A 15,220-nucleotide genomic window follows, 5' to 3' on the forward strand; every position below is an offset into this window, starting at 1 on the left:
CACTAATTTATGCTTAGTTTGTGGACCCCTCCAGATGTAAAGACATGATCCAATCTTTTCTTCTCTAAATCTGTGTGTGTCAAATAAAGTGAGGTCTTAGCGAGCAGTAACCTTTTGGTGATGATAAATTGTTTAAATATTAAAAAATATATTTTTCTAAAAAATGTGTATGAATCCACTCCATCCCATTTTAAAATATTTTCTGGACTGATGCAGGTAAACAAACAGCAGCCTAATGGGACTTTAGACCATCGCCTGAAAACCTGAGGTGCATCTAGGTCACGTGATTGCAACCCAGCAATGGCGTCAGCCCTAATTCTATGGACCTGTTTACACTGTGAACCAAATCTGAATTTGTTGCCCTCAAGTGACACAAATCGAATTTCTTTTGCCAGTCCAAACGCTCCAAAGTGCTTCAAATCTGATCTTTTCCCATAAGATTCAGGGCACATTAGCATGTAGTCTGAATCCAGGAATCTGGGGCCGTACTTATCAAGCTTCTTAGAGTGCCATTTTACACTTAAGTCCTGAGAATTTGCTAAATTTAGTCCTACTCTCAAACTTAAGAATAAAAGCTTTTTATCAACGTTCTTAAGTCTAAGAATCACTCCTACTCTCCACGATATTTAAGAGACCTTCAGAGGTGTCTTAAGTGGTTAGGAGTTGCCAGCAGGGGATGGCACTGAGGCGAGAGAGACGTGCGCGAACGTTCAGGGAACGGAACAATGTTTTTGTTTTTTTTTGATGACGAGCAGCTGATCAAACGGTATCGTTTACACTGTTTATTTTTGTCACAGATTTAATACTTTTCGATTCCTTGTTGATTTCTGCATGTGGCTGCAGTGGGCTAGTATATATAGAGCCACCCACACCAGTTTCAAATTAGTTGCCTATTTAATGAATTGGAAAGAAAATGTTATGACAGTAGCGTATGTGTGTGGCCGTGAGGTGAGTGACGTCAGTGAGTGTGTGGGCGATAGAAGAGAGGGAGCGGTAGCGTGAGTGCCGGCGGGAACTAGTTTGTTTTGTATTATTTTGTAGTTTATTGTCAAAATATACACTCCCATTGTCCACTTAAATATTTCCAAGATATTTCTTTATTCTTAGACAACGGATTCCCTTCTGTGATTGGTCATTTCTATGGACACAGAAATGACGTCACCTAAAATTCCGTTTACGGCACATAGTAATGTCGTAATTCAGCTCTGAGTGTGACACTTAAGATTCAGTCCTACACTTCGCTGAAAGTGTGAGTAAGACGCTTGATAACTAACTTTTAAGTGCAGCTTTCAGCGAAGAATTTATTTACTCTTAAGTCAACTCTTAGCAGACTTCTTAGGAGTAATTCTAAGAAGCTTGATAAGTACGGCCCCTGATCTTTTCAATTGTGACTCCAGTCTAAACGCAATGCGACCTAAATGCGACCCGAATGCAACTTTTTTGTCAGCTTTGGCCGAGCGGAAGTGGATACTTCATCACAACCTTCGGTTTTGGTATGCAAAGTCTTTTTAGGCGGCCACATTTTCAGTACATCACTAGTCAATAGTGAGCAAATATTAGGCTATATATAATATATGAATATATGTTTTAAATTCCGAAGAAATAGCGATCGTTGAAGTCCATTGCGTAAGCTGTTTAAGTAAGTGAGTTGATAAATAAAGCTAACATAGCTCTACGCTGATGTCCGTGTCTCTTCTACTTAACAGGCATAAACATATAAATGTATTACATTATATATATCCATTCATACATTATATTACTTAAATTTTTTTCCACCAAAAAAAAACACTCATTTTTAAAATGTGGCAACTTTTATTTTATTTTGTAGTAGTAGTAGTGACTTCCTTCTTCATTCACAGACTTTGGTCATCTTCCTCTGTTTTCACCTTATCGAACTGCGCATGCAGGTGACGTAGAGGCCACATTGGGGCCTGTGTGCGTTTATACTGGAGTCTGATAAAGATCACATTATACTTGCAGTGTAAACACTGAGCTGTAAAAAAACATATTTCGAAAAAAATCCTATTTAGGCCACTGGCCTGCAGTGTAAACGTAGTTTATGTCCGCTCTGTGGCCTGCACCACTTCAGTAAAAGCATAGTTGATTGCCACCTGCATACATTAGAGGGAAAGCAAAATAGATATTCATTGACTTTTTTTACATATACATTGACCTAGTTGAGGCTGTTGGTTAAAAGTGTCAGTTGGTAAAATATTAATGAGCATCGCTCCCAGTTCCTGTCTGCTCTTCACAGCCAACTGGCAACAGGGCATCAAACTGAAGGGAGAAGGACTGATTTTCTTCTCCCTCCTTGATTGACTCATTGATTGAAGATATTTTTAAAGGGATCCCAGGGAGTGTTTGCTTCCGGTACAAAGCAACCCCTTCCTCTGTAGAGGGACGCAGGGGCTTGCATGTATGCTTAAAATGGGCAAAAACTTCAGAGACGTGGGAGTCCACACCGGGCACTGGCATGGCCTGTCGCGGCCTTCACACCAACATCAGCAAACCCTCTCAACATGCACATGTGTAAGCTGCCAGTACTCATCAATTCGATCACCCAGGAGCCGGATGAAAGATATATGTAGTCTTAAGATTGCTGTGATATTAGAGTCACTATGTTATTTTCTTTTATTAGTTTATTCCACCACTATTTCTGTGTAGTTTAGAAAAGCTACGATGTATCTGAATAAACAAATCATAATGGACCATGTGGAATTATACACCTGGGAAACAACACTAAGATATTATTAAGCGTTTGGGTCTGTGATAAGACAGGGCACAACACTTTTATTTAAACTCTTTCAGTCAGCATTAACAGACTGTGGAGCTGCATGGCCTTTCAAAAAAAAAAAAAAAAAAAAGATTATGTTTTATGACGTGTCAAATCTATGTTAAATGTCGGGTTTGTTTTTGGCACACATGCATTGTCTGGGCTTAGGGGCAGATTGTTTGCACATAAGTCCCCATATATAAGTTGTAAGGGTGGCAGACACAACATTAATAGCATGGACTTTAAAAGTAAATGCAGACAGTGATACGTTGTGGATTCAAAATACAACAGGTTGGCGCACTAAGTTTTTTGAAGTATTAAATAGAAACAAATGAATAGATGAAACAATTTCTTAGAGTGTATTGGTGCTAGTTCTTACCTTGTCAGCCCTGCAGTTGTTGAGGCCCACAGCAGTCAGGGCAGACAGCTTAGCCTCCATGCCCTGTTGATGGTGTTGCAGCTGTTCTCTCTGTATCTGCTCCCTCATTTTACGAGCCTCCTGGATGGCCTTCATCACCGTGTCTTGGTCCCCGAACAGCGCTGTGGAGTTTAAGCTGGACAGGATGTCTGCACAAACACATAACGTAATTTCATTATTCAGAGTAGCTATGCTTTTTTGGGTAGCTTTCATCGCACTCTGTGCAATTGAACAGCTCAGAACCTGTGAATGACCATCTTTGAGTTCTTACCCAGAGAGGAGCCACGGCCCAGACCTCCAAGTGGGCTTGGGATACCACCCTTGCTGGAAAAACTGTTGGGGCTACTTTTGCAGAGCGAAAACAGGTTTTGTGTCGGAGAAGTTGGAGACTTGACCATGTCTGTTGTCTTTGGCCGAGCCGAAAGATTGAGCGGCTGTGTACCTTCCTCCTACAGTAGCAGAGATAGGAAGTATGAGAAAGGACAGATGTTTTCTTCAGGTTCACAGGCAGCACAGTTCTTCTGTTCCTAAATTACTGTATTGTGATTCATCCTTCCCCTCTCCGCATCATCCTCCCCTTTTCTCGAGCGGTGTCACTGTGATCATCTTTACAGTGACTCAGAGCCTTTGTTCGCACTAATTAAAGCAGTTTCTGTCTCTCTGTACATCTTCATCTGTTCTCACTCTCCTCCTCTTTGGATGTGCGCTCTTTTTCGACGAATAAATAATGACCAGATAACACCGCTGCCAGTGATCAAAGACAGCTGTTCCATTCATCAGATGTCGACTTGCATTATCTATTTAATTAGCTTGTTTTCTCATTTTGTGCATACTTGGTATCCAATACTTTGATATGTTCACCTCCTGAAATTTAGGATGTGATTTTGAAAAAAGCCTTAATAATAAACATAGCAATGAAGTCAGAGGAGGATATATGTCGTTGCTGATGTACTTGATTCTTATTGAGGAGGATGTAAGATAAATCATAGCAGTCTCCAATATGTCCATATTAAAAATATGGTGTCATATAGCTCAAATGCTTGCCCAACAGAGGGGGGATTTGTATAAAATAATAATAACTAGCAGTCCATAACAGCGTTAAGAAATTGTAAACTTTGGAATAATTTTTTGTTGGCAATTATTATAATTCCATATAACTAAATACGTATTTATTCAAATATTCAGACATGGCGCATGAGTTTCTGGAAATCACACCGAAATCAATAAAGAGTTGAATACAGTATTTGCATTAAACAATACGTACTCTATGATGTTTTGGATGTTAACCAAAAATCCCTGTGTATCTAGCAGTGTTTTAGACCAGATTAAGACATGTGCTGCTGTTGACAGTCTTGTTTAAAGCCCAAGTGGCTCCTTGTCCAAACATATGGCTCAAACAGAGGCTGCCCCAAGGCCCTGTTATTGCTGTGCCAACAACAGTTTGTCATGCAGTGAAGCTGAAAGCGCATAAACACAACTAAAAGCAATCGTGTTTCTTTCTACAGGTAGAGAGAGGGTTAACACAATATATTAATATTCTTATAGCCCTTTGAGACACTTGTGATTTAGGGCTATATAAATAAACATTGATTGATTGATTGATTGATTATATTTTTTTGTTTCTCTAAATGCCATTTTTATTCTACTTTATTTGTAAGATGTTTGATCTGTGTTTAGTCTATCAATGAAACAACAATGGCAATGTTTGTTCGTGAAAGTACGTCAAAAACCAAGCACGGTCTTGTTATTACAACACACGATTTATGGGTATTCTCCATTGTGATATTGAACTACTCCAAGTGGCCGTATGTTTCTGATTAGGGCCCAAGTGTGGTGAGTGAAGGGTGATGTGGTGTATATAGCCTTTCCTGTCAATTGTGGTCTTGTGGAATAATGCCAAACAGCAGCAAAAAAATACACCCAGCCGCTGATTTGTTTACAAGGCAAACAAAATTAGCCATTAGCCTGTTTTGCCTTAGCATTTTACTTGACTTTTTTCAGAATGTGTCTCGTAATGCCATTTCGTCTTTTTGGATACAGCCAAGTGTTTAATGGGTTTTAGGAGGTTATATGACTTTTCCGAGCTGCTATAGTCATAGAAACAACATCCATTGAGAAAGGTGAGGGTGAAGACAGCCCCACAGATTGATGAGCTGTTGGGGGCTGACCTAACACTGCAGCAGTGTCCCAACTGTACAGTTGCTAGTTTATTCAGACAACAACAACTTGGGTCAAGTACTACTCAAGGACTGGGCTGAATAAGTTGAGGGTTGTACCTTGACTTGTGTGATAGGGCTGCAGGAACTCTTGTCATTCTTCAAAGAAGATGGAGAAATGGGTCCACTGGCATTGAGGGACTGCGGGAGTGGCGGCATCTTGGCTCCAGGAGAGACCTGCATGCTGGCGATTTGGGCAGTGTACAGTTGCTGTAGGGAGGCGAAGAAACCCGCAAGACGTTAACATTCAAATCCAGCCAACACTGAAAGTTTTATATTCTGTCTTTTCCTCTCCCTAGAATTCTCTCGGCTTCTGTGTCTGCCTTCATCTCTCTCTGTAACGTCTTTCCTCTCTTTCCATGAGGCTGGCAGAGAATCTCCATCAAAGGTCTTAACTGTATTTCAAAGACGGAACCCAGAGAGAGACAGCAGTCTTGAAAACCACACAGAGATGGCTCACATTCAGAATACTTGGAGCCCCCATTTTCCACTTATCACAGAGAAAAGTTTGACAAGACCTCTCATTGCTCTAAATCTATACAGCTTCCAATTTACATTTCTGGCCAGAGTTTTAACTCCTAACGACCGAGCGAGACAGTCCCATTAAACAATGGTAGCATCCCAAAACCTCAGTGGAATTGCCATCATAGATTAATAAGTTAAACACACACATTATGAAAACTTAGAAACCTGCATGAAAAACACTGCTGTCGTTTTCCTTGGACTTCAGTTAGATGTCCAACAGTTACTGACATTACCACACAAGAGGGCGGTTTAAGTGACCCGGCAAACACTAACCAACAGTTTGCCTGTTTTTGATTCGAAACACAAATTATTTATCCACCCAAAGCTTAGACTGCTGGGGGTTTAAAGATATTATGTCAGGTTTAGTATTTTTTCATTAGGCTGTGTGATTATGTATGTTTTGATAATTAAATTAATTGAATATTTTGTTTTTGTTTTTGGAGCATTCCTGCAAACGTGAAATTTCTCAGTTCAGGCCTTAAGTGCTAAAGTTGGGTTTTGTGTCCTGCTGTAGATTTTGAAGAGATGGCAAATAGAACAGTTTCACTTGATGTAGCCTTCCATCAACACAATGCGCCCTTTTAACTCTTCAGACAAGGTAAGTCTTATGTTTTGTTAGTCTGATGCCGCTGTCAGGGGAATCCAATTTCTCTTCCTCTGGCCAATCAGCAACCTATGTCTCATTTCCTGATTCCACTGGCCACATATAGACTGCATTTGTGTGCATGGGAAAAAAAAGTAACCAGACCGCACCGGCCTCACCTTTGGCAGCGTAAATGCAGACCAAAGACCAACAAAGAACTTTATGTCCATGCACATATCTACAGATACGAACACAAGAATGCTCCTGTAAAAAGAGTTATCAGTGCCACATATGCTGCAGTACAAATGGACAATTCTTGCAGGGGATGTGGGATAGTAACATGGCCAACGGAAATGACAAAGTGATTTTGTTCCCGCAATGATATCACCGCTGCTCCCTTCACAATAAGCCTTTTGTCTACCCCTAAATCATGTCCAGTGGTAAATGTGCTCTGTGGGTGTCTTATAGATTGACAGACAAAATGGGTGATACCAATGGGAGGCTTACATACCTTCCCTGTCACTTTAGGCTGTATAAACGAGGCAAGAGCAGAATCTGCTGGACAGATGTTTGCTAACAGTCCTGTCCATAGGCTTGACCCTGACCGTCAGTGGGCCAAATTTTATTGTCCCGGAAAAAGAGCATCATTAGACTATGCTTCAAATCAGACAAAGTCAGGATGACCGTTTTCAGCAATGATTATCAGGTCAGAGCCATAGGATGAAAAGTAGTGGTTGCCCTCTTAACCGGAATCAGTCTGGATCCAAGAGCCAAACAACAATAACTTAGCATTAGAGAAGGATTCATGACTATTACCACTAATATTAAGGGCCATTAAGGACAGCCGTGGCATGCATGTGTAACGAGGGCCAGCCGGATTGTACATTTGTAAAGCTCACTCCCTGATAGCTTCAAATGGTGTGCGAGCCACTGGGTTAGCAGCTCTCGCTTTTAGCCTAGTGGCTAGCACACATCTCCTCTCATTCAGATGGTCGTGGGTTCGCGCCCCGCATGGAGAGGTGGCAGTATGGGAAGATCACAAACACAACGCAGCAGACTGCTGCACATGGATCAGATGGTAGAGCGACTGTCTAGAAACTTGAATGTTCCTTGCACAAATTCAGCTTTTTGTCACTGTCATTGTGCCTTTAGGCAAGATGCCCAATGCCACCCACACTACGGATGTTTGTAGCAGGACTCCCTTGAAAAAGAGATTCACAATCTCAACTAGGGCTGCATCGATTTATCGATTAAACCGATTAATTTGATTAGTAAAAAACTTTAAATTATATTCTGTTATTTCATTTGATTAATGAGTGTAATTAATAACAAATTATAAAATCTGGATCGCATGGGGTGCCCGAAACTTTAAATATGTGGACATAGTTCCCGCAAGACCGCTGTAATAGATGGGAGGTGTAGGTGAGCTTAATTTTTCTTAATGTATACATATTAAAAGTGCAATTTTAATGTTGATAATTGCATTTATTAGAATAAAAATGAAGAATTTGGCAAGCAGAACAATAGTTTTTAAGAAAATACGCATTGAGGCTATAAATTGTATTATATCCAATTGCTCGATTAATCGAACAAACTGTTCAATAGAGTATTTCAATTACTAAAATAAGCAAGAGCTGCAGCCCTAATCTCAATGTGACTTTCCTGAATAAAAAAATAAATAAAGGTAAAAAAAACAGACAACCAAAAAGAACACCTGTAATGTAGCCAGTTGAGAGTAAAACAAGTTCAATGACAATTAGGGTCAAGTTCTAATTCAGAGATATTTGAAAACAAAGTGAACTTCTGAACCAAACGCTTGTCCCTCTTTCTCCCTCCTCATCTTTAAGGGTTTATTTTTAGCTGGAGGGCAAACACTTACAACTACTCTTCTAGAACATTAAAGAGTGGGCTAAACAATTTATTAATATAAAAGTGTTTGTTTTGCCACTTCTGCAGTGCTTAGATTTGTTTTAGTTGTTTTTAAAAACTACCACTTTTTCCACCAAAGGAAACGCATACATTAAATCTAAGGTACACCTTCTGATCTCCCTATTTCCTTTCCGAATAGAGCAGAACCGCTCTCTGCAAGCATGGATTCAAAGTGCACAAGGTCAGCCTGTTAGCCTCTGCTAATTAAAAACAAGCCCTTTAGTCGCAGCCAAGGTTAAATGGTGATGTGCACTTTTCTTTGCTGCCTGCGACATTAAGTTGAGATTACACTTTTTGCTGATTATGTTGGACAAAAGTAATCGTCACTAGATGATTTAACTATAACAGCTCTCTGGTTATTCAATCAAATATCAAAAATTATAAACTCGTCAATGTATACTGTACTGGCTCACAACAACGCCGTGCAATTATAGTTTCCTGTGCAAACACTGGAACATATGCTGTGAGGGAGAGAAAACCTGGTGTGGAAAAACAAATGAGCTTCTTGTTTTTCCTCAAGAAACGCAGTGGCTTAGTGTGGCAATATGTGTTGGAAAACACAGTGGCAGATATTTGTCAGACGTGCCGTTGCCAGCAATGATGGTATGTTTCAAAATTACCACTGTGGCCTGTAACACCAGGAGAATAAAAGACAAACTGCTTGCTCTTAAAACAATAACAATTACAATCTGCATATTGAGAACCTTAAGCAGTATCGACTACTTGCCATTGTATCCTAATTACACAGTACCTCCTTGTGCGTGTGTGCGTGTGTGTGTGTGTGTGCGTGTGTGTGTGTGTGTGTGCACGTGTGTGTGTGCGTGCGCGTGTCTAAGTGTGTAATTGTAAATGTCTCATTCACCTCTGCCTGGCCTGGGTGTTGAGCACTGGGCTGGATATGAGGGCATTAACTGTGCTTCAGTGCACCTCACCATTTAAAAGGCAGAACAGCGCCAGCCCTGTTTGCCACAAGGCTTGTACAGGCTCATTGCCCAGGGCGAGCAGGCCGGCTGACCCAGGCTAGGCCCAGATGTCAAGAGTGGAAGAAGGCATCTTGGTGCACTGTGCCGATGCTTTCCAGTATGGCCCAACATCTGTCTCATCTGCTGGCACCCAACCTGCTCCACTCCACCCCATCCTGGCTTGCTATCACTGGGTCTATTTCTTCTATCATCTACAGGATATAGATCCTTATCTTTCCACTTTCCACCCTCCGTCTCTCTCTCTCTCTCTTTTTTTCTCTTCCGCTTCTTAGTGTTAAGTCTGTTCGGGCTCTCCAGGGCCAGGGGCCCCAGACTCAGCCATCCCGTTCTGTGCTTCGCACAGCATTATCCACCCTATCTGTCCATCTGTCCCTCTGTTCACCACAGCCTCCATCCAGCTGCTCACCTAGCCACACTATTAGGCAGCCTTCTATACTCAGCTTGCATTGCTGCACTGCTCGGGGTTACCTTCAAAGACTGGCCTCCTCCGCTCATAAACACAGAAACAGCTGCTCTCCACAGTATGGCAGTATACTTCTCTCTGTCCTGCCCTCCTCTTTGCCTGTCTCTTTCAAAGTCAAAAGTGCCTCACTTGTTAATGATGGAATCTGTTTCTTCACATCTGCACTACGTCCAAACAAAACGATAATGTACAGTTTGCTGCACTCCCACTTTCTTCCTGTTTGTCCCCTGATAGTCAAACACTGTTTCATATCACCCAAGTCATCGAAAGCAATGAGTGTTCCTTCAGATGTACTGTATGATCTGTCTGTGTGAGACCAGGTCTAATTGTGGTTGAGCATGTGGGTTGCTTTTAATGTCTTGCAAACTAATGCTAGGGCTTATCAGTGGCGTACAGCGGCAACACTCAAACAGAATAAGACAAAAGTGTCTGGAAGCACGTAGCTCAAAGTTAAATTCAAATACAAAAGTTCAACTGGAATTCTTCTTGATAGTTGAAGATACTTCACATTCAATCTATCAGTTCTGCATTTTTGGTGGAAGCATCTTTGTATCATTTGTGTTCAATGTTAAACTTTTTTAACAATCAAGAAGAAAGCCAGTTGACTTTGAGTCTAGTTTTGAGGAATAATGAAGAATCTACACAAGTGCAGCACTTCTACAAGCCGTAGCAAGATGTTGTGTTGAAATCTCAGTTTCTAAAAACCTCCAAATTTGTCAAAAGCTGACAGTGCGCCTTATAATCCGGTGCGCCTTATATATGGACTAATATTGAGCCTCCAACAGGTAAAAGTTTCAATCAATCAATCAATCGCAACTACAGTAAGCAGCCGCCGACTTCATTTTCCCCCGTCTTCACTTTCCCCCGTAGAAGAAGAAGAAGCGCGCGGTACATGCTAGGATATATGACTGCGCGAGGCGTGCCATTTCATTTCCATTTGTGTGTTTATGTAAAGACCCCAAAATGGCTCCTACTAAGAGACACGCTTACGACGCAGAGTTTAAACTCAAGGCGATCAGTCACGCAGTAGAACACGGGAATAGAGCAGCAGTGAGATAATTTAACATGGATGACAGAAGGCGAACACACGTTCATCAAGACAAGAAGACAGCGCCGGACGACATACGCCACTATCTGCCAGTGGATCGTAAATGCCTGGGCTGATATATCAGTCTCAACTGTGGTCCGAGCTTTCAGGAAGGCAGGAATTGTCACTGAACTGCTAGACAACAGCAGCGACACTGACTCGATTAATGACGACTTCGACGAGACGGAGCCGGGCCTGTTGGATGCCGTATTCGCCCAACTGTTTAATTCGGACACTGAAGAAGAATAATTTGAGGGATTTGTGGATGAGGAATAACTTCATAAAGTGACCTTTACATGTTTATTTTGTGTCTTGTGTTGTGTGACATTAACGTTTGAGCAACGTTGAGTTATTGATATATTGTTATTGCTCTGCACTATTTCGAGTGTCACTATATTGTGATTGCACTAACGTTTGATTTACCGTAACAGTATCACTGTTTTTTACGTGTTTATTGAATCAGGGAAAAGTTCCCCTCCACTATGTGATATTAACGTTGCACTACATGTTGTACCTTGCTGTTGTTAAAAGATAAACAAAACACCACGTCACTGACTTTACCTCGGGAAAAATAATAAAACAGCTGTTTATTCATTTTGGGAGTGAACAGAGTTGTCAGAACGCTGGTTTGTAATCTATTATTAAAGTTTGACTGACCTATCTGACTGTTTTGTTGACATTCCCTTTAGCGCAGCTCCATCTAATGGATGCATAACGTAACCCCAGCCTCTACTATAGTGTCTATTCTATGCGCCTTATAATGCGGTGCGCCTTATATATGAACAAAGTTTTAAAATATGCCATTCATTGAAGGTGCGCCTTATAATCCAGTGTGCCTTATAGTGCGGAAAATACGGTATGTATTTTGTAGAATTAGGAAAATACCATTCTTGCTTGTTCACTCAGATGAATAAAGTAGGTGCCGAGACAGATTCGGCTACAATCTAAGTACAATTTCCTCTGTTAGGTGAGAGGTGTCAGTTGCAATCAGGGAAAGACAGGCGAGGATGCAGCCATTGTTTCCTGCTGATCCCAGGCTGTATCGCCGCGCTGTGTGGGCACTAATGAAGAGGGGCACGTCGCGCTGGGATAGTTTACCCGCCTTCTCTCCTGTGAGTTGAGAACGAGAGCCAATATGTCAGGAAAACATTGAGTGAAATTGCCCTGTGGTACAGCCTTGTGTGGTGACAAGCCACTTGCAGACTGCCAGCTAGCGGAGTGATGCTACCACCCTGTATTGACAAGCAAATTATAGTCCCCAGCACTCAAACACATCCGGCTAAATTCATTTACATCCATAAGCCTTTGTTACCTTGTTGGGGTTTCTTCACTCAGAGAGAGTGGGTGGTAATGAGGGCTGGATCTCAGACTGTTATGACAGAGGAAATTGTGAAGGGGCCACATAGCCAACATTAAGAATACCGGCGCGGCCAGCTTCCTTTACTGCATGACTGATTGTATTACCTCTGCAGCATTGTGGAATTAATTATTCCAATATGATTGTTTTTTACAGTTTATTTAATAATTTCACCACAGTAAATTGGTGACAATAGTGCATTGCTATGCAGCTGACAGGAGTAGACAGTTGGATTAAAGTGTTTAGAGGTGACGCTAAATGTTTAACACATTTTGGGGACAGCAAAATATTGTCAAGCAAGAAAAATGAACAAATTCTAAAAATTATACATGGACAATAGAGAACGATTCGACAGTAATGGTAGTGTGTTAAGTAGGGATGGGTATTGTTTACATGTTAACTGATACTTGTGCGGGATTCATACTTTTGAAGCGGCCCCGGTGCTTAAACAGTGCTCAAAATGATACTTGCAGCTAGTAAACATATACATTTTGTTTTCAAAACATATTTTAAAGGAGTTTTGTGGCATGTAAGTTGAACAGAATATGAATTGAAATACTTAAATGATATAAATACGAATAAAACATAGTAATAATTTGAAAGGGGGAAATGTTCTCTTAGATCATATTGTCAGTGACAGAGCAAGAAAGGGCTAGGATTACGTTTGCTTAGGGCTGGGCGATATATATCGATATACTCTGTATATCGTGGGTTTGTCTCTGTGCGATATACAAAATGACTATATCGTGATATTCGAGTATACGTTCTCACGCAGTTGCTTTTAGCTGCGGGCATTACACTACAGGCTCTTCTCACTCTTTGTTGTCTCTCCTTTTCACAGAGACATAAAACAAGCACACCTTACATACGTCACATACGTATACGCCCTCGCGGAGCAGAGAGGTAGCGGCATGGGTAATGTTAGCTGTGGTGCGAGTGGTAATACGAGAGAAAGAAGGTGCAAATCTGGTAACAAATGAAGGAAGAATTAATTCCCATGAAAAACAGCAGGGGGTCCATCGTCTGGCTGTGTTTTTTTGGTTTCAAGCGGGAATATGTCGAACAGACAACCGTAATTTGTCAAGTGTGGGGCAAAAGCGTTGCTACAAAAAGTAGCATTACTGCTAATATGTAGCATCATTTGAAAAGTCACCTGCTAGAGAATGAAGAGTGCTTGAAACTACGCATGTCAACATCTCCGTTCGGTGCCACACCAACAAAATGCCGAGGCAACCATTTCCACATCAACACCGTATGAAAAAAATAGTCAACAATAGAAGGAGATAACGTCCGCAGGAACCTACCACATAGCGAAGAACATACACTATTTGATTTCCAATTATGCAGCTCATTTTTATTTGACAGTTATTGAAATATCTTGTGTGACATCATGCACAAAAGTGCACTTTATTTGTTTAATCATCATACCGGTGTGATTATATGCATCAAGTGTTCATTCAAGGCTAAGGCAAAATATCGAGATATATATCGTGTATCGTGACATGGCCTAAAAATATTGAGATACTAAAAAAAGGCCATATCGCCCAGCCCTACGTATCCTGTAAAATTATATATATTATATAACGTTTTACAACTACTTTGGGCTGTCAAGCGCGTTTCACATGTCTCCAGCAGCATGTTTTTGGGTCCGACTTGAAGAGTTATCACACAATTACAATGGCAAGGCACAGCAAAAACTAAATATATCAATAGATAAATGGCTGTCAATCGATCAGCCTATTATTCATTGGCTAACCGGAATAACTACCCGTACTCCTGATACGCTAGTCTGCTAAAGCCGTTTACATTGGCACTCTCATAGCACCGAATTTCAGTACCCATCTGAAGCGTTGAGTATATTTTTAGTGGATAGTTAATTCTATACCAGCTATATTGTTAGGATCCGCTGCCCGGATCATAGTTTGTTTACGTTTTCAAGTCACATGTGTTTTCAGCACCTTGTGTTTGTTTGTTTCTGTTGCCATGACGGCAGATTGTGCTCAGCTGCCTCTGGTTAGTGTTCGAGACGCTCACCTGTTGTCCGGGCACTAATCAGAGGGCTATTTAGTCTTTGCCCTGGCCTCACTCGGTCTGGCTTCCTCATTTGTTTTCACACAACAGATGATGACCTTTGTTTCCTGTTCTTTAGCTGCTAGTTTTCACGCTAGGCTAATTTTGCTTGCTAGCTCCCACGCTAGCCCTTTTGTTTTTTGCCTTTTGTGCAATGTGCACGTCTTTGTTTTTTCCTGCTATGTTTAGTTCTTAAATAAATAATTTTCCTACCTGCAAGCTGTGTCCGAAGCTGTCTGCATTCCTGGGAGAACAACACCCGCATCACGATGCGACCAAGTCGTTACAGTACTGTTAGGATCCGCTAGTTTGTTTACGTTTTCAAGTCACATGTGTTTTCAGCACCTTGTGTTTGTTTGTTTCTGTTGCCATGACGGCAGATTGTGCTCAGCTGCCTCTGGTTAGTGTTCGAGACGCTCACCTGTTGTCCGGGCACTAATCAGAGGGCTATTTAGTCTTTGCCCTGGCCTCACTCGGTCTGGCTTCCTACTTTAACGACTTGGTCGCATCGTGATGCGGGTGTTGTTCTCCCAGGAATGCAGACGGCTTCGGACACAGCTTGCAGTAGTGATGGGTCCGGCAACACAGATGCATCGGCGCATGCGTCGAGCTCATAGAGCGATACCCTGTGTCGGTGCGCGTACCGCTTTTAGAAAGTCACGTGACCGTTCATGAGCTGCTTTGGTCACGTGACCGATACACGAACTGTATCGCACTGACGCCTCCTCTGTGCCCTGTGAGCAACGTTCCCTCTAAGGTGCGCGCCTGCGCAGTTGCGCACTGCTCAAGCGTCCTCGTGCACACTGTGCGCCGCAC

The 15,220-nt window shown here is 41.6% G+C and overlaps 1 protein-coding gene across 4 annotated transcripts in view; it reads right to left on the reverse strand.

Annotated features, from left to right (window-relative positions):
- Nucleotides 1-15,220, reverse strand: part of LOC133635813 (transcription factor SOX-6-like) — a 221,121-nt gene that overhangs the window by 43,634 nt on the left and 162,267 nt on the right. For all 4 annotated transcript variants that reach the window (XM_062029145.1, XM_062029140.1, XM_062029133.1 and 1 more), the window contains 3 exons: nt 5,468-5,617; nt 3,463-3,640; nt 3,153-3,340 (listed from right to left, as the gene is read on the reverse strand). In XM_062029145.1, the coding sequence (XP_061885129.1) occupies nt 3,153-3,340; nt 3,463-3,640; nt 5,468-5,617 (516 nt within the window). The remainder of the gene's footprint in view (nt 1-3,152; nt 3,341-3,462; nt 3,641-5,467; nt 5,618-15,220) is intronic.

The sequence above is a fragment of the Entelurus aequoreus genome, linkage group LG02 (genome assembly GCF_033978785.1).
Source record: "Entelurus aequoreus isolate RoL-2023_Sb linkage group LG02, RoL_Eaeq_v1.1, whole genome shotgun sequence".
In the NCBI taxonomy this organism is placed as follows: Eukaryota; Metazoa; Chordata; class Actinopteri; order Syngnathiformes; family Syngnathidae; genus Entelurus; species Entelurus aequoreus.